The sequence below is a fragment of the Diabrotica virgifera genome, chromosome 2 (genome assembly GCF_917563875.1).
Source record: "Diabrotica virgifera virgifera chromosome 2, PGI_DIABVI_V3a".
Taxonomy (NCBI): domain Eukaryota; kingdom Metazoa; phylum Arthropoda; class Insecta; order Coleoptera; family Chrysomelidae; genus Diabrotica; species Diabrotica virgifera.
In genome coordinates this window covers 78,448,900-78,472,390 of record NC_065444.1, presented here as the reverse complement: position 1 = coordinate 78,472,390, position 23,491 = coordinate 78,448,900, and the positions used below count along the sequence as shown (strand labels likewise).

The following is a 23,491-nucleotide window of genomic DNA, read 5'->3' as shown; positions in this document are numbered from 1 at the left end:
ATTTTTAAGTGGTACCTTTTGTAAATTTACTATTTTAAAATTTAGATACAATTTAAATATAAAACTTGAATACAAACTTGTATAAATATTATTATGACAAAATAGAATAGTATTACCATTTCATTTACGAATAGATTATTACGAATTGTACTGATAAATTTAAAATAGAGAATTTGAGGTATAGTATTTTTACTACAAAAGCGATATTACGTAGGTCAAAATCTTTGACGTAAGAGAACTGTCAAAACATTAGAATGTGACTTTTCATTATTGCCATGTTTATAATAAACATGGCAATAATGAAAAGTCACATTCTAACGTTTTGACAGTTCTCTTACGTCAAAAATTTTGACCTACGTAATATCGCTTTTGTAGTAAAAATACTACATACAGAACTTGCGCATTTGGTACTTCTCATTTGAATATTATTTTTTACGCTGTGTCAAGGTACACGCTAACGTGTACGCAAATAAAAAAGTTAGGTACACGCTTAAACGTCATCAAGTCAGTGACGTCATTATTTAGCGTGTACTATGACTGGGTTTTTTGGTACACGCTAATTTGAGCCGCGTGTATGCTGTGGTATTCGCTCCGAGCGTTAACAAAGTGTCAAAGCATAATCGACCGACCTGCTCATGGTGGCGGTTTTTTGAAATTTTATAAGGACGCTTTGTGTATGTTTAAATGAGATATTTAAAAAAAATGCCGTGTCACGCTAGTGATACTATGTATTAATATAAACAGAAAATAAAAACGCACTTAATCTGATATAAATTCTTCACTTTCCAATATTGATTATCAGTTTGATTTTGTATACATAACCTCACTATCGCAGTTTATGTCAATAAATCTTTATTAACGAAAAAGAAAATATTTTTGTTGCACTATAAATTACAGTATAAATTAATAACTAATGAATTCTAACAATTGTATTCGGTTATTATCACTACAAAATAAAATATTCAAGTTTAACAAAATAATCCCATAAGACTCAATGTTAAAACGTCCTTACAAAATCTGACAGCGTGTCATGTGACTGTAAGTAGAGGGGAGACACACGGAGCCAATTAAGTATCTGTAAGTATCGCGAGTGTCAGAGTGTGGTTAGAATTTGTCTAATCGCGTTATGTTTACACTTTAATATTGATTTGTAAAGAGTTTCCTTATTTTTTACTTGTTTAGTGTTTTTTGAAGTTATACTTCTTTACCGGCGATAGAGGGTGATTTTTTTTATATGTTAAAACCTATCAGCCCGGCGCATGCGCATTATAACTTTGTTCTGATTGGATGTTCAAATGACATGTCAAAAATTATCCGATATGGCAGCTGTGGTTTGGAGGTAAAGGTAATAAGGTAAACAAATGTATAATATATTAGTTTTATTGTTGTGAGGACAGAAACAAAAAAGTTTATAATATTGTAGTGACTTTTAAATAGTTTTTAAAAGCAACAGGTACGTAATAATTGTTAATGTATCATGGGTATAAACCTACCTATTTGATCTGCCAAAATACATAGTATGTAATACTTTTATTTATATAATTTGATTACCATCAAAATTTCTATCAATATTCACCTAATATATTGTTTTTTTACTCTATGTTTTGTTGTATTTTTTCAATTCTAAATCATTTCAATTCAAAATTAAAATAATTTGATCAATTTTCAAAATATCAAAATATCACAAGTTTAATCCGTTTAGTTAGTCGATCTTCGTAAATAATGACACATAGTGTCCGTGGCTAAGCGGAGAAGGCGAATGAATTCCAATACCAACCGCTCTTATCAGCGCTGGTTCGAGTCCCAATAGAAACTTCCTTTTTTGTTTTTTTTTAATACATTTTATGATTGTAAGTATTTATTATATAATTGTATTTTCAGAAAATACGTATTTAGTTAAAAAAATTTTCGACAATTAATGTTCAGACATCATTTGTGGCTTGTTTAATGTGTTTGTGTGTGTTTTATTCTTTTATTATTTTAATTTTTGTCACTGTTCTAATAAAAATGTTTGAGAAGTAGTAAGTATAAATTAGTTTAATATTTAAACAAAATATAAATAAAAAGTATATTAATTTCGTTTAAATCATATAATAGAAGTATAACTTCTTACGTGCGTACAAAGTACACACACATTCTTTTTTTTTTTTTTTAATTAACTATATGGAGTGTGGACAATTATTTAGTTCTTTTAATGAGTTTAACAACATTCTAAAACAGTATGAAAAAGATAAGAGACAAAAATTCGTGATTAACGGTAGCAGAATTAATAAGATAAAATATACGGGGCGATTGATTAGTGTGATAAAGCTCAGTAGATCCGCAAGTAATAGATAGCAATAAAAGTTTTAGCAAACTTTGAGCTTCATATTACAAAATTACTAAAATTAGTTAGAATGTTACAGGGCGTTCGATAATATACTGGCGGACCAAACTTATGTTTTTTAAATGGAACACCCTATATTTTATTTTATGTTCGAAATCTTCTTAACTTCCATATCACAAAAATATAAAGGTTTATTATGTTATACAGGATATTTAAAAAAGTTATAATCAATTTTCTATGAAAATCGTAACAAGTTCAACTCCCTGTATAAATGAAAATAAACACCAAATAAACTGGTATAATTAACTTACGTATAAAGATTATTTTAGCAGAATTTTGTATATATCATGTTAACTAATATTTATTTTGCTAACCTGAATATATACTTTTATACAGGGTAGCGAGAAAGTATGGAAACACGGTGATTTCTCGGAAACCGCTCGAACGATTTTTATAAATTTTGATGGGTAGGGGTGACCTAATGCGGCTGATATTATAGTGGTAATTACATTGTTGTCAAATCTTCCGTTTTTCTGGAAATCTAATGAACTTTCTTATTTTAAATAGAATACCCTGTATATTTTTTGAAGCGTTTTGAAGTCCTTAAGAAATATTGATTATTTTTCATGTTATGATCAATATACCTAAATGCCATAATTTCGGAGTTATTGCTACATTTATTAAAAAAAAAATTTTAACAAATTATACAAATTTTTTTTTTTTGGTCCGGGTAGATATTGTTTTAGGTTCTTTGGGTCATTAGAAACAAAAAAGTCTTGTGTAATTTTCCTAAAAAGTTAATCGTTTCCGAGTTCTAAACAATTTAAAACTGAAAAAAAAAATTGAAAAATGACGATTTTTAAGGTTCAAAAACATAAGTAAAGAAATCATTTTTAAAATTACGAAGCACCTAAATTCAAGCTTAAACCTTTTTTTATCAGATATCTATAAGAATTTTTGGCATATTTTATTCTAAAACATTGTTTTTTTTTTAATTGTTAATAAAGCTCATATGCGTGGATGGGCTATTGGGCTGCATTAACAAATAAAAAATAATGTTTTAGAATGAAATAAGACCAAATCACTTATCGGCATCTGATAAAATAAGGTTTGAACTTGGATTTTAGTCACTTCATAATTTCAAAAATAATATTTTTTACTTATGTTTTTGAACCTAGAAAATCGTCATTTTTCGATTTTTTTCAGTTTTAATATGTTTATAACTCTGAAACGATTAACTTTTGAGGAAAATTACAAAAGATCTTTTTTGTTCCCAATGACCCAAAGAACCTAAAATAATATCTACCCGGTCCAAAAAAATAAATTTGTATAATTTTTGTTTTTTATAAATGTAGCAATAACTCCGAAATTATGGCATTTATATATAGGGAACATAACATGAAAAATAATCAGTATTTCTTAAGGACTTCAAAACGCAAAAAATATACAGGGTGTTCTATTTAAAATAAGAAAGTTCATTCGATTTTCAGAAAAACGGAAGATTTGACAACAATGTAATTACCACTATAATATCGTCCGTATTAGAATACCCTTACCCACCAAAATTTATAACAATCGTTCAAGCGGTTTCCGAGAAATTACCGTGTTTCCATACTTTCTCGCTACTTTGTATGCATATTGTTTTATTACAATTAAGTTTGAAACATCTGAATAGTTTTGCTTCCCTTCCCCTTCCCTTAATAAAAATATTTTCTATCAAACAAACAACAAACACAAGGGCCGGTTGTTCGAACGCTAAAGGCCGCGTCTCCACCATCAAATAATTTGATCAAACAGTTTGAGCAAACTTGACGTACTTGAGGAAGTACGTCAAAGTGACGTCACAATTGCAGTTTTTTTGAAATTCTAAAAATCTGTGCTCTCACTATCAGTCTAGTTTGATCAAATTCTTTGTACTGAGTTGTCTAACTTGTTTGTACTTTATTTAAAATTAAAATTTTTCATTATTATCCACAATGAACACTCAGGATGTGACGTCACTAACTGTCACTTTGTGTCACTAACTGTCAAGTTTGATCAAATTATTTGATGGTGGGACGCCAAGTGGGACGCGGCCTTAATCAACAATTATCATTATCAAATATTTAATTACTGTCACCAAACTGTCAATGTCAACTTTGTTTGGGTTGCTGAAAACATAATTAATTAAAATTATGAGATTTATTATCAATTATGTTAATAATTATTGTTATATTAATTGATTATAGTCTCAGAATTGTAATCAATTATGTTTTTAGCAACCCAACCAAAGTTGACATTGAAAGTTTTGACAGTAATTAAATATTTGATAGTGATCATTGTTGATTAGCGTTCGAACAACCGGCCCTTAAAATATCAAAATAGCGTGTACCAAAATATAAAGTCACCGCGCACGCTAAATAATGACGTCACTGGCTTGATGAAGTTTAATTCGCGTGTACCTAACTTCTTGATTTGCGTACACGTTAGCGTGTACCTAGACACAGCGTATTTCGCTTGCATTATATTTTCACTGAACACATACTAAAATAGTTGAAAGACTGATATTTCCTCTATACATACTAAAATATACAGGGTGTTTCATTGGGGGACGGAAATAATTGAATGGTAAATAGCATGATACTATAAATAACATATCACTTTATTTATAGTATCATGGTAAATAGTAAATAGTGGTCACTGAGGCGGTTCTAAATATACTACATTTATTGCCTCACCGATTTTTATAACCGAGTTACAGGGTGTTTTATCGATTTTGCCAATTTCTTTCTGGATCCATAATTTTAAAACAATCTTGAACGATTTCTCATTTAGAACCCAAACCACCCAATCACTAATCACAAAAAAATCCAGGTCGGGACTAAAAAAATATATTATTAATATAAATTCATTGTGACCTTGAAACGACACCCTGTATAGTAACATTATCAAAATCCGTTTGCATATTTGAAAAGAGCACAAAAAACTAAGTTTACTGGTTCGCTTCAATTTTTTGTCCAAATAATTTAATAGCTTTAATTCTGAAATTATATTGAAATTTTTAAGAACTCCATTATTCTCATTCATTTGTTTCGAGTTTCTCTCATATGTCGTATAATCCGTATATATTATACAGAGATTATACAACATATGACAGAAGGTCGAAACAAATGACAATCGATGAAAAGTCCTATTAAGTCTTAATATAATAAATTATTAAATTTAATGAACAAATACTCATCTTAACAATAATCCATGCTTCGGATTAACAAAAAAAGATAAGTAATTGTGACCTTGAAACAACACCCTGTATATTAAAATTTTCAAAATCTGTTTGCACATTTAAAAAGAGCACAAAAAACTGAGTTTATGGATTCGCTTTTCGCTTTAATTTTATGCGCAGAAAATTTAATGACTTTAATTTTGGAATTAAATACATTGAAATTTTTAAGAACTCTGAAATTAAAAGCAGCTTTTTAAAACACTTTTAACCCTCGTAAGGCGGTGCGGGGTGCAGGTGCACCCCAGACCTCGTTTTTCTCACCTATCTTTTTTAATATTTTTTTTTGATTTTTGTCCATTTTTTTATTCGCATTAAATTCAATTCTAAACGCATTCCACCCATTAGAGCATTTAAAATTCTTTGCGTTTACGTGTTTTTTTTTTTTAGAAAAATGACTGTAGATTGCAAATGATAAAAATTTCATATCCTGAATTGGACGTTTTTGATGTTCCACATTGAGCTAACAGAGCTAAGGGACAAGGTCGGTGTTACTTATGTCAGAGAAAAAAGACCGAAAGTCCTGGTATAACTGTATTATGTGAAAAAACTTTGTGTTGTCACTCTGTGAAAAATGTCATGTATTTGTCTTGCAACGATAATAATTTTTTTTAAGAGGAAATGAGTACTTTTTTGTAAAATTTTGTTTCATACTATAATAAATATAAGTCCTAATTATCTTTCAAATTAATTTCCCCGACGTTCACATACAAAAAAAGGGTTATACAGTTGGGGTGTAAATGCACCCCGCACCGTTGTTTACGTAAGAATCTAAGCACCGCCTTACGAGGGTTAATCATAAATTATTAAAATTATTGAATAAATACTCATTTTAAAATCCAGGTCCGGATTAACAAAAAAATATAAAGTAATTGTGACCTTGAAACAACACCCTGTATATTGAGATTGTCAAAATCTCTTTGCATAAATTTTTTTGAAGTATGTACTTTTTAAGAACTATAATGGCATTAAATTGTGTGTGAAAAAATTGAATGGAAAATAGTTTCCTATTGTGTGATAATATGCATGTAATATGTATAGGGCTTTTCATTCACAGTCATTTGTTTCGAGCTTCTGTCATGTGCCACATAATATTAATATATCTACGTCATACGTTATTGGCACATACCAATGATAGAAACCAAAGACGTATGCCGTAGATATATTAATATTATGTGACACATGACAGAAGCTCGAAACAAATGACAATCGATGAAAAGCCCTATACACAACTAAGAACCGTCATGTAACGATCACGTTACTATAAAATAATACGTTACATGCGTTCTGTGTCTGTATAACGTGCGTTCCATGGGTTATTTTGTTTACTCCGCAGGACGGTGATCGTTACATGGACGGTTGGAAGTTGGAACAAACCCTGTATAATGGACCGTGATAGTCGTGACGTCAAAACGTCAAAAAAAGTTTTTCAAACACGTTGTGTCTAGGTACAAAAATGTACGCAAATAAAAAAGTTAAACTTCATCAAGCTAGTGACTATTTAGCGTGGGCAGTGACTGTATATTTTGATACACGCTATTTTGATATGTTTAGTGTTTGTTTGATAAAAAAATATTTGTTATGACCTTTAATTATACCTAACTATTTTATTTGCGACACGTTAGCGTATACCTAGACACAGCGTGTTTGGAAAAATTTTGACGTTTTGACGTCACACTATCACGGTCCATTAACGTTCCATGCATGTTCCATGGGAACGATAATACGTTCCATGGGTTCTTTTGTTTACTTCGCAGGACGGTGATCGTAAAGTTGGATTTATAGTTTGACGTAGCGTAGACGTAGACGCAACGGAGACGCACTGGAAAAGATCAACACCGAATTTTGTGTACTCCTGTTTATAGATGAACGCAAGCGCGTGACGGAACGTAAGAGAAACGTAACGTAACATAAGAGATGACCAACTTTCATCTTTTACAGTGCGTTTCTTCCGTCTGGCCAATCATAAGGCAGAATTTTGTTCTGTCACTCAAAGTGGACCCGCCCCGCCCCCTCATTCCTTGTGTTGTGTAAAAAGTTGATTGTCAACATATTCGAATTTTGTTAATTATTTGTTAATACAATGGATGTTGTTATTAATTTAATAAAAATATATCATAGAGTCATTTCAATATTTCAGATAAATATGAGTTGTTATGAGCCTAATTCGTGGTTATCCACACATATACGATAGGTAAATCCAATAAACATTTAAAGACCAGGAAATGAGGAAATGGAACAAAATAGTTGGAAATCCCACGGCATGCGGCACCAAAGAGCACACTTTCGTTTATTTCCTAATCCATGTAACACACAAAACAGATAAATATTATAATAAATAATAGTATAAGTATAAATAAATAAACACAAAGTTTGTTTACTGTTCGTATAATTTATAGCCTATGTTGTTGAATTAGAATTAAGTCATTGTTTACTCTTTCTACTCATGCGCAAAAATTCCGCTACGTCGATCTATAAATTGACATAATATTTTCTTCCGTCTCCAGTCCGTTTCTTACGTCTACGTTGCGTCTACGTCTACGCTACGTCAAACTATAAATCCAACTTTACATGATACATGACGGTTTTTCATTGTGTTGGAACAAACCTAGTACTACTAACCTTTTATATTTATATCGATGAATATGAATAGTACCCAATAACTTATAAGTACGTCATCGGTAGTACCATTTTAAAATAAATTGAATGACATTGACGTATGGCATATAACAAACGAACAGTCATCAGTCAAAGACAATGTGGATGCGGTGAAATAACTGGTTGTCAACTTTAGGACTGCATGACATTCTGATCCAGATTTAAAATTTATTAATGTTTCTATAATTCTTCCGCTTTAAATTGTAGCCGTAACAACTACTATTGTATTTAACCTTAACCACCTAGTTGATTTTTAGAAGAATTTTAGCTCTGCAAAGATGCCTCCGAAACCAAAACCAGGTGCTCCCAGCAAAAAAACTGAGCAAAAAAAGAAGGAAAAAGTTATAGAAGTAGGTATTGCCTTTGGGTTTAGAGCTTTTCTACGTGTATACTGACTTAATTTGAGTACTATATACTTTTATTTTTTGTTGTAGGATAAAACTTTTGGTTTGAAAAATAAAAAAGGAGCAAAACAGCAAAAATTTATCCAACAAGTGGAAAAACAAGTTAAGTCCGGTGGTATTCATCCGCTAGGAACAGCAGTAGATCAAAAGAAATTAGAGAAGGAGAAAAAGCTCAAAGAACAGAAAGAACTTGCTGCTCTATTTAAACCAGTCCAGATACAAAAAATAGATAAAGGTGCTGATCCTAAGTCTGTGGTATGTGCCTTCTTTAAACAAGGACAATGTGGCAAAGGTGACAAATGCAAATTCTCTCATGATTTAGCAGTAGAAAGAAAGGCAGAAAAGCGTTCATTGTATTTTGATATGAGAAATGATGAAGATGACAATGACACTATGGAAAATTGGGATGAAGCTAAATTAAAGGAAGTGATAGAAAAGAAACATGGAGAGAAAGGAAAGATGCCAACTACTGATATTGTAAGCACTATCTTTTACTATATTTGGTATTTGCTTGCTTTTACTATGAAATATAAACATTATTGCTTTTTAACTGTCACTAAGACAAGTTGAATTAAAAGAGTATTAAGGGCACCTGAAGTCCCATTTAACGACAATGTTAACATTATGTTACATAGCTCTGTAACCAAAGCACTGAGAGGCCAAATTTTTATTTTATTTTAAAACTAGATATATTATTTAGTCCAGTGTAGATGCTTGTAAAATTAGAGTAAAAGAAACATTTGTTTTAAATTTTTTTAAAATACTCATACAAAAAAACCCAAAAACTTTTAGATTTAATTTTTTATTTTACTTGTTTTTGTACATTTTTCAATAAAACTTTACCTGGGACTTGATATTATCTATCTACAACTACTGTAAAAATTTGGACCTGCTATCCTCTAAGGATCCAGAGATATTTGACATCAAAAGTTAAAAAACATAGTACTTGGGAAATCGCAAAAACATAAAATACTCTAATAAGCTATAAAGAAAGCTACTGGTATCAGTGGCGTAACCAGGGGGAGTTTTGGGGGTCACAGCCCCCCATTGGGATGTACTTTGAGCCTAAATTGGTGGTATTGGCCCCTTAGGATAATCCTGGTTACACTGTTGACCAGTACACAGTAAGTTGAGTGCAAACCGTCAAAAAACAAATAATTTTGTAACCATGGATATTTTCTACTATGTGTTATATAATATATATTGTTGAAAAGAGAAGATTTCAGAGAATAATTTTCAATCATAACATAACTCAAAAAAACTTAAAAAATTAAATTTTCGGACTTTGGCTGCCCTTAATTTTGATTATTGGTTATTCAAATGTCATTCTTTTGAAAACATGTCAAATATCGTTTTTTGAGATAAAGTGGTATACAGTGAGCAGGTCATGGTTGGAATAAATTCATTTTTTAGTGAATGGGCGATTTTGGAAATAAATTCCGAAGCAGGTCGATTTTTATTTTTAATTTATGATTTTTTGGCATATATATTATACTAGTGATGTCATCCATCTGGGCGTGATGACATACCTAATCAATAATTTTTTTAAATGAGAGTATGGGTTGTGTGATAGCGTATTTGAAAAGTTATTTAATTCTATATTCAGTAATATAAATGTTAACATAATTACTTATACAGGGTGTACAAAGAAATTTTTTCAAATTAAATTAACAGGTTCCACGTGGATGGCAGACATGTGAGCCGCATGTATGCCTTCACCAATGTGCGGACGTCGCGCAAGTATGCTATTGATTATACACATTTTAAATATGTATTTTTTTTGTCAGTCATGACTAGTCATGAGTATAAGTCTTAAGATCAGACACCTGCACGCATTGTGTTAATTGAGACAAAGAGAGAATGTATGTAATTTATTTTAACTTAAAATACATTTTACTGCTGTGAAAAAACAGAAAAAAAATGTTTATTTGACAAATAAATATTGTTTTTCGCTTAAATTCAATGTTAAAGCTACCACTCGTCTGTCTCTTAGTGGTTTGAACATTTAATTCAAGTGAAAAGCAATCTTTATTTTTTAAATAAACATTTTTTCTGTTTTTGGCAGCAGTAAAATGTACATTCCTCCATTTGTGTCAATTAATTTAATTAAAAAAAAATTTTTGGGCACCCTGTATAAAAAATTATGTTAATGTTTATACAGTGAAATCTCCGTTAACTGAAATAATTGGAGGGTAGGCCGTTTCGAATAACAAAAATTGCGGTTAAAAATAACATTGTTTTTTGTATTCTTCTTGTATCAAATTACATAGTATTCTTGGTCAAAGTTGGTATTAAAAAATACTATGAGGTGATTTAATAATGTGTTGTAAATTTACTTGCATTCTTTAGTTGTATAAAGGCAAAGTTGACGATGTTGACAAATTAATATCAAATTGTTTCCGTTTTATGATAAAAATTTTATTTTTATTGAAGAAATTATAGAAACTGTCAGCCGTTTCGGTTAACGGAGGTTTTACTGTATTACTGAATAGAGAATTAAATAACCTTTCAAATGAGCTATCACAAGACCCCTTTTCTCATTAAAAAAAAATCATTGATTACATCACACCCAGATGGATGGCATCACTAATAAGATATATATGGCAAAAAATCGTAATTTAACCATTTCGCTGCGCAATTGAATTTTCACTCAGTGCTCACCGTGCGGCATTTTATGTTCTTAAATATGTAACTATACTTCCGGAGCAGTCGATGGTTTTTTTTTTATTAACAATATTAATTTTTGCATGGTTTAGAAATTGTTCAGGTTAACTAAATAACGCAAAATCGCCCACACAAAAACACTGTCAAATCACCCACACAAAAACACTGTCAAAATCACCCATTTCAGTTCCAATACTCCCCTTGTCACTTTCACTGTTAGCCAGAATTTCATGCAGTTCTTTGTCTGTTAAATTTTTTTTAAAACGTGCCATTTCAAAATGAATAATATACATACTTATAAGAACTAGATCAAAATTCAATAAACAACAACACAACTAGGTAAACTCAGCAAAATAAACTAACGATTAAATGTAGGCAAGTCATTAGGTACACGAAGTATGCTGACTCAACTCAAATACATATTTTATTAGGCGGCGGTGGTCACTATTGGTTCTTTTACGTGTCCTAACTTATTGTGTTAATACGGCAAGAGCAGCTCGTCATTAAATAATTTTTCTGAACGAAACGTATATGTACTATGTATGTCCAGAGCAATTTTATGCATACCATACATACAGAGTGGGCCAAAGAAAAGAGTCCACCTCGATATTTGGCAGTATTTATTAGATTTTAAGGAAATGATGAAACAGGTCGATGTTTGATCTAAGGCGGACAAAGGACATCGCACACATCTTATGGAAAATATAATGTCACTCAAATTCAATAAAATTTATACAAATAGATACGTTTTAAATTAACGGTCAAATCTTATCATTGCGCCAACTCTATATTTTTGGGGTGTAGCGATGGATCGCCTCCACGTGGTGCACCCTGGGTAACGCCAAATGATCCATCCTCCCAATCCTAAGGTGTAACACCATCGTGCCGACGGGATGCATGGTACAGGGAGTAAAGTGTATCTAAAGCGATGCCCTAGAGAGATGGCGAACTCTGGGGGATTATAGCCTTAGCACGGTAAGGGCGCACTGCCGTGCCTGACAGCAATTCGTCCCAACTCGTGGGAACAAATATGGAGAACGAGATTGAAAAAACAAACACAAAAACGGGAACGGACACAGAGGTGACTTCAGTCGTGGATTCTGTATCTGTCCCAAATACTGAGCCAGAAGTTGTTCCAAGCGGAACAGACTCTGCACAAAGTAGCAAAAAACGCCTTTCTGGAGCTCAAAAAAGAAAGATGACGAAAAAGGCAAAAATGGCTGCTGGAACATGGACCACAGCAAATCCCCATAAAAACAAAACGGGAGTACTGGTAAAACCCGAGGGTAAAAAGAGACCGCGGGAGAATACCATTACCCCCCCGCAACAAAGGGTTGCTAAGAGACCAAGGAGCTCTCATGAGCAGACTAGGTCATACAGCAATGTCACAAAAGTATTCAGGATAGCGGTGGCACACAGGCACCATCCGGATACTCAACTAGATCAGGCTCACGCAGACCTGATCATCAACAAACTAAAGCTAGCAGTGGATGAGGCTCCTGTTGGAAGTCAAAATCAACTGCTACAGTTCCATAAAACATCGTTTAGCGCAGGTACTCTGTGGGTAAACTGTGCTAACGAACATACCAAAAAATGGACCACTGAGGTGGTAAGGACTATGGAGGGCCTGTGGGAAGGAGTCGACTTAAATGTGGTCGATCCCAGCCACATGCCAAAACGCCCTATGGTCCTCGCCCGCATCCCCGAGAAAGAGGCTGAAGAATCAACAGTCAGAACCCGTTTAGAGAGGCAAAATAAAGACCTTAAGACGGAAGACTGGTTGTTGAAAAATCGGAAGGTCGGAGAGGACATGCAAATCCTCATATACACGATCGACGAGGTCTCCTATAAAACATTGAAGGCTGCAAATTTCAAGGCGTATTACAGACTTGAAAAGATATCCTTCAAAACCATCAGAGGCATTGATGGCTCCAATCAGAATCCTGCAAGCGAATCTCCAGCATAGTAAGTCAGCTTCGGCAGAACTTACTGTCGCCATGAGAAGGTTTGATGTAGCCTTGATACAAGAACCCTGGGTTTACAAGGGCAAAATAAGAGGTCTATCGGGTATTGGTGGAGAGCTTATATATAGCCGATCTGCCGATGTCCCGAGAACTTGCATAATAGTCAAACGAAACATCAAAACACTGCCGTTGATAAATCACTGTTCCAGGGATTTAACCACGGTAAAGATGAAGATCATAGATGGAGGAGGGGTGAAGCAGATAGTTTTCGGATCAGCATACCTCCCATATGATGATCCCGAACAACCACCATCAAGGGAATTGGAGCAGCTAGTGAGAGATTGCAGGAAAAATGGATTGCAATTGATCATTGGCTGTGATGCGAATGCGCACCATCTGACTTGGGGCAGTACAAACACCAATGCAAGAGGTGAGTCAGTACTACAGTTTATAATGCAACATAATTTAGACATATTAAACGTAGGAAACAAACCAACCTTCGTGACTTCACGACGGAAGGAGGTGATTGATATAACAGTTGCCACGACTAACGTGGCTAGAACTGTGAAAAACTGGCATGTGTCAGATGAGGTGTCCTTTTCAGACCATCGACACATTTGTTTTGAAATGACAGGCAATGAGCTTATCAAGGAAACTTATCGTAATCCTCGTAAAACAAACTGGGAAGCATATCAAGCAGACATAGAATATAGCTTAGGCAGGATTAACGGGAAGATAAGGCATACATTGGACCTAGACATGGCTGCCGAACAATTTCAAGAGATTGTCACGTCAGCGTTCGAAGACAACTGTCCGGAGATAGTCAGGAATTCCAACAGGAAAGTTCCCTGGTGGAATCATAATCTTGCAAATCAAAGGACAGAGGTTAGACGAAAATTTAATTTCGCCAAAAGGTCAGGCGAGTGGGGCGATTATCGCAAAGCTCTGACTGACTACAATAAGGAACTGAGAAGGGCAAAAAGAGAATCGTGGAGAGGGCATTGTGAAGAGATAGAAGGGACTTCAGAAATGGCAAGGCTCCATAAAGTTCTCTCAAAGGACCCTCAGATAAGTATTCCCTCGCTCCAAAAAGAGTCAGGTGAATACACTCAGAATGGTGAAGACACCCTGAAAGAGCTTTTCAGGGTACACTTTCCTGAGTCTGAGACAAAACTGATACCACTAGACACATGGCAAACCGGACTGGACATCATGAATTATGGTTCTAGGGAAAACTGGCATGTGGCAAAAGAAGTTATAAACCAGGACAAAATCAAATGGGCAATAAACTCATTCGAGCCATATAAATCACCGGGTCCGGACGGGATTTATCCAATACTTCTACAGAAGGGAAACGACCTTCTTTTCAAAAAATTGTGTAAGATACTGCAGGCTAGTTTAGGGCTGGGGTACATACCAAAAGCATGGAGGCTGATAAGGGTGGCTTTTATACCCAAACCTGGCAAAATCGGACAGGAAAGGGCCAAGTCTCTGCGGCCATTAAGTCTGATGTCATTCGTACTGAAGACCTTAGAAAAACTGCTCGATAGGCATATCAGGGATGGTGTATTGGTTGAAAGTCCGATACATCGGGGACAATATGCATATCGAGCGGGAGTCTCCACAGAAACGGCACTGCACCATCTTGTACAGAGAGTGGAGTACGTTCTAGAAAACCAAGAGGTGATGTTGGGTGCATTTCTCGATATTGAGGGAGCATTTGACAACACCTCTTACGAAGCGATCACAAGGGCGATCCGTCTAAAAGGAATAGACGAAACAAGCTGTAGATGGATAGACTGCATGCTGAGAAGCCGTGTGATATATGCTACGTTGCTAGGGGATACAGTGTCAGCTCAGGTAGCCAGAGGCTGCCCACAGGGGGGAGTCTTATCTCCTCTATTGTGGAATCTGGTCATGGATGGCCTGATAGCTAGACTCGACAACGATAGGCATCACGTCCTGGGCTATGCGGATGACCTAGTCATCTTAGCCCACGGAAAATTTAATGGTACAGTCAGAGATCGAATGCAACAGGCTCTGACAGTAGTTACAGAATGGACTTCAAATGTAGGGCTTAACATCAGTCCTCTAAAGTCCAAAATCATGAAATTTACTAAAAGAAGGAATTCAGAGGAATTGGGTCCTCTAAGTCTAAATGGTATACATTTAAATCTGGTGAGTGAAGTAAAGTATCTCGGGATAATATTAGACTCAAGACTTACTTGGAATCAGCAGATAGAAAGAATAACGAAGAGAGCGGTATCTACGTTAATGGTAGCCAGACGTACTCATGGAAAAATGTGGGGTTTGAGACCAGACATGGTATATTGGACTTATAACATGGTAGTAAAACCCACAATTACATATGCATCAGTGGTATGGTGGCCAAAAGTGCAGCAAAAAAGTGCCATCATCAAATTAAGCAAGGTGCAAAGACTTGCTTGTCTCGGGATCACGGGGGCTATGAGGGGCACACCTACGGCAGCTATGGAGGCACTACTGGATCTCCCTCCTTTACATATAACAATAAGAGGTGAGGCGAGAATGGGCTATTATAGACTGCGAGAAAACCTGAGCAACGTACCAGTTAAATCAGGACATAGTAAAATAACGAATGAAATTAATGATGCCGAATGGATGATGATTTCTGACCATATGACATCAAGATATATGCCTGAAGTACCTTTTCAAGTGGACATTTGCCCACGAGACGAATGGGACAGAGGAAACTCTCGACCCAGACTGCAGGGTTGCACCTGGTATACGGACGGGTCTAAAACTGCAGACGGTTCGGGCGCAGGAATATTCTATAGTGGTGGAAATTTCAACATTTCTATTCCACTGGGAGAATGTACCTCCGTATTTCAGACAGAGATTTTTGCAATCTTGCAGTGTGCAAGAGAAAACAACCTGAGGGCATTCGAACTGCAGCGGGTTAACATATGCACAGATAGCCAAGCAGCCATTGGGGCTCTTATAAGCCCTAAGGTGAACTCTAGGCTGGTGTGGGAATGTCGACAAGAACTTGATAGACTGGCACAACATAACAGTGTTATACTGGTATGGGTTCCAGGTCATCGGGGCATATACGGCAATGAAAGAGCTGATGCACTTGCCAAGAGAGCATCAGCTACAAAATACCTGGGTCCAGAGCCGGCCGTGGGAGTGCCAAAAAGCACCGTCCGCGAACGAAAAAAAGCCTGGATCCGAAGCCAACACAACTCACACTGGGAGAGTGTACCCGGTCAAACACATGGCAAGATGTATATCGGACGGACATGTGCTAGTAGAGCTGAGTTACTGCTGAAAACAAGCAGGAATCAGCTCAGAGTCATAACAGGTTTCCTCACTGGACATGCGCCAGTTAAGGGTCACCTGCATACAATGGGGCTGTTTCATGGAGACTTGAGCTGCAGACTCTGTAACAGAGAACCTGAAACAGTCAACCATATTTTGCATGACTGTGAGGCATTGGATCGGAGGCGGCAAACACTTTTCGGATACATCGAAATGACTCCACAATTATATGGCACCCACCCACTAGACCTGTACAAGCTGGTACAGGGTTCCAGAATTCTGGAATGGGTTTCATAAACAATGGAAGATGTACAATAAGCCAAGTGGCTGCAGTACAACCGGTTCACAACAGACGGCTTCCAGGGGAAAAAAAAAAAAAAACTCTATATTTTCAATAATAAGAGCAGAAATTGATATAAATAAATCTGAAATCAAATGGTTACATATCAAATGGTGTACAAATACATAAGTTAGAGAGAGAAAAAATATTTTAAAATACCCAAATTGTCGGTACTCCATAAATCAGCGGATTAGTTTCACTAATCCGCTTAGGCCCAGCAGGGTTTAAGCTCCTTTTGAATAGCACCCAGAGCAATAGTGACACTTTTACTGACTCCAAAAATGTGATTTCGATAAACTTTAATTGCAATTTGCGCCTTAATTAATCATAATTAAGAGTTGGCGCAATGATAAGATTTGACCATTAATTTAAAACGAATCTATTCGTATAAATTTTATTGAATTTGAGTGACATTATATTTTCCATAAGATGTGTGCGATGTCCTTTGTACGGTACATACATCTGTCATTTGTCAACCCCTCCCTTCCACTTCCCCACCGCTTATCTTTAAATAGGGAATAGGGGTTGTGTGCTAGCTCATTTGAAAGGTTATTTAATTCTCTATTCAGTAATGTAAGCATTAACATAATTATTTATACAGGGTGTCAAAGAAAAACATTATTTATTTAAATTAATTGACACAAAAAGAAGAATGTATGTAATTTATTTAATTCAAAATACATTCTACTGCTGTCACAAAACAGAAAAAAAATGTTTTTTGATAAATAAACATTGCTTTTTGCTTAGTTTCAATGTTCAAGCTATCACCCATCTGCCTCTTGGTAGGTTGAATATTGAATTTAAGCAACAAACAATGTTTATTTATCAAATAAACATTTTTTTCTGTTTTCTGTCAGCAGTAGAATGTATTTTGAGTTACATAAATTACATACATTCTTCTTTTTGTGTCAATTAATTTAATTCAAAATAATTTGTCTTGGGCACCCTGTAGAAATGATTATGTCAATGTTAATATTACTGAATATATAATTGAATAACCTTTCAAATGAGCTAGTACACGACCCCTATTTCCTATTTAAAAATAGGTGGTGGGGGATGTGGAAGGGAGGGCGTTGACAAATGACAGATGTATGTACCGTAAAAATGTGCCCCCCTTAAATCAAAAATCGACCTGTTTCATCATTCCCTTAAAATCTTATAAATACTGCCAAATATCGAGGTGGACTCTTTTTTTTGGCCCACTCTGTATAAGCCCAGAGCAGTTGAAAGGTTAAGAATAAAAATCAAATTGTTTCAAGATTTATTTCCAAAATTGCCCATTCGTGAAAAATGAATTTATTCCAACCTTTATGTGCCCACTGTATATTTGTTTTTGTAGATTTGCAAACACTTTTTGGAAGCAGTAGAAAAGTCAAAGTATGGTTGGTTCTGGACATGTCCCACAGGAGAAGGGTGCATTTACAGACATGCGTTGCCACCTGGATTTGTCCTTAAAAAGGATAAAAAGAAACTAGAAGATAAAGCAAATGAAATTACTCTAGAAGATCTTATAGAAAAGGAGAGGGCAGCTTTAGGTATGTCTCACAATGTTTAATGGTTTATTTAGCTTAAATATTAATATATTATTTCGGAATCCCTAAAATTTGCTAAAAATGTTGGACACACTTGGAACATACTAGTAGGCATCATTTCCGTAGTGTTTGGAACCAATTTGATACTGTTTTAGGTCCCAATCAAACAAGAATTACATTGGAAACATTTTTGGCTTGGAAGAAACGGAAGATACAGGAAAAGAAAGATCAACTCAAGAAAGATGAAGATAAGAAAAGAAATGAATTCAAGGCTGGCAGACAAGTTGGACTTTCTGGAAGGGAAATGTTCAGTTTCAATCCAGATCTGGCTACTGAATATGACATGGAAGATGGAGATGAGCTATTTGATTCTACGGCTTATCCTACTGAAGAAGAAGATGCCATTGTTTATAAGGAAATAGATTTGAGCATAATAGGAGATGACGTACAAGAGGTAATATATTTTGTAGGTCTTTTTATACAGTCCATTTACTCACGGTTTTTGTTCCGAATTGAAAGAACCCCTTAGATTGACATGAAATTTGACATACACATAGCTAACATGTCAAAGAAAAAAATGTTCTTACCGCCTCTCGGGAGTGAAAAAACATATCTTCAAAATAAGTCCGGCAGTGGATAAACTGACTAATTCTAAGCCCCTTTTGTTCTATAGAATTTTTTCACTAAGTTAATACTTTTTGAATTATTTGTGAGTGAATTTGTTCATTTTTCAACTAACAAAAAACACGTTTTTAGACGGTTTTTCGCAAATAACTCAAAAAGTAAGTGACTTAGGGTCTTTTGTATTTAGAAGTTTTTAATAGGTTACAAGCATATTTTTATGGATTTCACTCGTTAACTTTTTTATTATTGTAGTTGTACAGAGACTTTTAGCAAGACTCAATAAGGGTTGGAGATGATAATTAATAGAAGATATGTCGATTTTGTCCTAAAACACACTATAAAAAATTTGTAGGTTGATGGAACAGGTACCGTGGCAACAGAAGACAGGTTTAAAGATGTAAAACCAACAACATCTGATGAAAAACCAGCTGAAGGTGCAACAGCGGTGGCTATTAACGAAAACCTTTTCCTCGAGTCAGATTTGGAAGACTTAGATGAAGAATTACAAGAACTCGACCTAGAGGAATAAAAAATAAGGGTTATTTTTTTATTAACCCTTTCGGATTACTTTTTAATTTTAAAGCCCAAAAAATGTAAATAGAATATTAAAAATTTTAAATCTTTTGTTTTATTTATAAACACCTACAGTATGGTGCAAATGAAAGGAGTAAATTCGCTATTTCGTAAGCCGGCGACTTTAAGGAAAAGTCTCGAGACAGTTTTTATTTTTTCACATATCATACTAGTGACGTCATCCGTCTGGGCGTGATGACAATCGATGATTTTTTAAATGAGAATAGGGGTCGTGTGCTAGCTCATTTGAAAGCTTATCAAATTTTCTATTCAGTATTATAAACATTAATATATTGGGATAAACCGTAATCGTACCCCCTCCTAACTGCCAAAGTGTCATGGCCGCCGTCGGGACCTATTGTGCTGACATTTACAATGTTTACATATAGAAAAGTTTGTTTTTTTCTGCTTATAATGCCGTTTTCTAAAGATATTAGTGAACAAAATCGATTTGCTAACAATATTTAATGTATTTTAAATGTGCTAAAATTGGATTCAACAGCAAAAGTCGCATAAATAACATATAAATAACGAATTTGTTTACCTATTACAAATGGGGTTATGTGGTTGTAACTGTTTATTTTGGGAATAAAATGAAAATGATCAATTAAACGACTGGAAAACTGTAAGTATTACAATTAAAACATGTTTATCCTATCACAAGAGTTCACTTCATTTTAAGAAAGCTCACTATTATTATACAATAGACATTTATAAACTGCCATGTACTTTTAAGGTTACTTTTGATCTGTTTTCAAAGCTTATGATTAAATGTTACCTCTTTATTAATTAGATTTGCCAACAAAAGATGCATGATTAAGGCCAAATGCAATTCCTTTGCTAAAGTCATAAAAAAAATACCAATACAGTTAATAAAAATATATTAAAAAGGTCTCTCAAAAGACATGAAAATATACAACTCAAAAAACTAGAGAATGTAAGGAAAGCCAGGTTATTGGAAATGGAATTCCTGTTTAATTGAAAGCCTGAAAGTAAACTATCTAAGACTTTTCAGAATCAAATGTGTCAACTTGTAAAAACAATTCTGACATTTTTAGTAAAAACCAGATTATCCTTAAGAAAAATTCTGTTTAAGTGATACTCAAAGTCATATTTTGTGAATGTGTCATCTTTGAATGAAACAATTTTTTTACCTAAACAATTAAATGTATGGATCTAATTAAAAACAATGCTGAATCAAGGACAGTTACAGAAATAGAATCCTTTGAACTTTTAAATGTGATTGTTGATAGTGTCGAGATAGCTACTGCATAGGGATTCGAAAGGGATAGACTTTTTATGAACGCACTTGATCATGTACTTCTTACTGTTACAACGTTGAAACAAAACTTATTTTATGCTTTTTTATCAGTCACTTTTAATTGGACAGCGTTATGCATAACTCGACCAAGCGCCAAAACATAGTTTTGAGATAAATGGCTTCAAAGTTTTTCGTTTCTTGGTTGCTTAATGGTAAGTGGATTAATGTAGCTTGGTTTAATTTTGTTTTTCTTAGTAACCGTAACATGACAATAACAGGGATTTTTTCCAAGATAGTTTTAGCTATGTGTCACCAGAATCCGCTGTTATCTCGATATTAAAGAAATGGCGCTTGGTCGAGTTATGCATAACGCCGTCCAATTGTGTATCAACTTTACTTGGTACATCGTGCAAAAATTGCTAAAAATGCAAACATTATATTTATTTTCTGTGTTACATTGGATACTATGATTGAATGTCTTCCTCTTTTAGATAGTGAAGTGAAGAACATCTTGAAGTTCCAAGATGAGGTAAATCGAAATAATTGTATGTTAGAAGGACAGAGAATACGAAGAAATGTTATTGCTGCATATTTAGTGTAGTGAAATACAAACTTCAAACATTATAATATATTTTTTGATTTCAAACATTTCATATGATTATGAAAGAACATCTTCCTCTTTAAAACAATGAAGAAGTGAAGAACATAATAAAGTTCCAACGAAAATGATTCCAGATAAGGAAAATCGAAATAATGGTTGTATGTTACGTGTATAGAGAATACGCAGAAATGTTATTGCTGCAAACTTAGTGTAGTGCATTAAAAACTTATTGTCAAATACAAATCAATTTATTTCACACTTTTATAATATATAGTGATATAATTTTATGTGTTCAAATAAAATTATTAATAAATAAAATACAAATGTATATCTTACAATGAATTACAAAATCAAAAATTAATTACAAAAATATCAAAATAAATCTAAAATATTAAAAAGTGACCCATAATTTTTATAGTACCTACATACTTTGGTTGGTACTCTAATAATTTAGAGATCCATTAAAGTTTGTAGATGGAAATTGCAGGTATCTAAAAAATATAATAATATAAAGTAACTCGACAATCTCTTTTTAATTAGGGTAGCAGTTGATAAAGATAACCCATGCTCGGGAAATCAAATGTATCTAAAAAAAAAGTTAAGTAACAGCTTTCTAACAAAACAATCTTAGCACTAAACGGAAACAAAGATACTGGTAAGTATTAAAACATTTTTTGAAAAATCTTTCTGAAAGTGAAAATAAAGACTACTCTCTATGGGAACAACTAAAACTGGGCATGCTTTACAAAAAAATGTATCCAGAACAAACTTCTTCTCTATAAGGCAATACTACGACAAGTCTGGATGTACAGGATTTAAATCTGGCGAACTGCCAGTAATACAAATATGCAAAAACTACAAAGATTCCAATCCAAAGTCTTTTATGATGTCCGATTTTTTAGTACCACTACCAAATATCACGCTAAACTGAAAAATTATAGGGTAAAAATCTGTCTGATCGCCCAAACTTTTAAAAGCTGGATGCTTATCTGATCTAGTCCAGAGGCTGGTTTCGGTATTGCAGCTATAAAATACTTAAATAGTAAGCATGGAAATTTTTATTATGGTCCGCCTTGAAGCAAACTAGGGCACTAAAGGGTTAAGAAATGTTACAGATCTCTACACCATTGGGAAGAAGATAGAAGTTACTCATTTGTAAAAAAGTCAGAAATATGGTAATGTAGACTAAATTAATATAAATATGTAAAGAGTTCTCACCCCTGAGTGTAGTTCCCACTGTGTCATTTTTTATATCTGTCATATTGTTATAATGATAACAGATTGTATTAAAGTTAAAATAAAAAAGAATTAAAGAAGTTCATAAAAATATTCTATTTTTGAAAAAATATTTAAGTGCTTAAATGCTTTTTTAGATAAAATATATATAAAATTTATTTTTTCTACAACCGTGTTAAAAATGCAACTTTCAGCACTCCATACAAGAGTCACACAAGAGTTAAAAACGCTACTTTAAGGCACTAGTGCTTTAAAATTTTTATGGCACTGCAGGTCATATTGACAGTATAGGCAATTTCGATGTAATGTCAAAAAAATATAAAAATGGAATGTCAGTCAAGTTCAAGTAATAGTTATTTATGATATAAGTGTTAAAAGTACACGTTTAAGGCACGCATTGTGAAAGTTTGCAGAATGAGCGATAGCGAGTTCTGCAATTCACATGAGTGCCTTAAAAATGTACTTTTTAACACGCATATCATACAATATTTTTTCTACAAACGTAATTACAGGACAATATCTACAAAAACTTTTGCTTGAACTTGACTGACATTCCATTTTTATATTTTTTTGACATTACATCAAAATTGTCTCTATACGGTCAATACAAATTGCAGTGCCATAAAAATTTTAAAGCACTAGTGCCTTAATGTAGCATTTTTAATGCTCGTATGGAGTGCTAAAAATTGAATTTTTAACACGGTTGTAGAAAAAAGTTTTTGCAGATATTGTCCAGTAATTACGTTTGT

The 23,491-nt window shown here is 33.8% G+C and overlaps 1 protein-coding gene across 1 annotated transcript; it reads left to right on the top strand.

Annotated features, from left to right (window-relative positions):
• Window positions 1-8,300: 8,300 nt before the first annotated feature.
• Window positions 8,301-19,690, top strand: LOC114331056 (zinc finger CCCH domain-containing protein 15 homolog). Its single transcript, XM_028280531.2, has 5 exons — window positions 8,301-8,593; window positions 8,678-9,124; window positions 18,255-18,450; window positions 18,603-18,901; window positions 19,424-19,690. Exons 1-5 carry the CDS (start codon window positions 8,522-8,524, stop codon window positions 19,598-19,600), a joined length of 1,191 nt encoding a protein of 396 aa, XP_028136332.1. The 5' UTR covers window positions 8,301-8,521; the 3' UTR covers window positions 19,601-19,690.
• Window positions 19,691-23,491: the final 3,801 nt, after the last annotated feature.

Bases quoted from the DNA above. Each gene is read 5' to 3' on its own strand.
- LOC114331056 (XM_028280531.2), top strand. From the start codon at position 8,522: ATGCCTCCGAAACCAAAACCAGGTGCTCCCAGCAAAAAAACTGAGCAA. The intron at 8,594-8,677 runs GTAGGTATTGCC...TTTTTGTTGTAG, and splicing joins AGAAGGAAAAAGTTATAGAA to GATAAAACTTTTGGTTTGAA. The intron at 9,125-18,254 runs GTAAGCACTATC...TTGTTTTTGTAG, and splicing joins AGATGCCAACTACTGATATT to ATTTGCAAACACTTTTTGGA.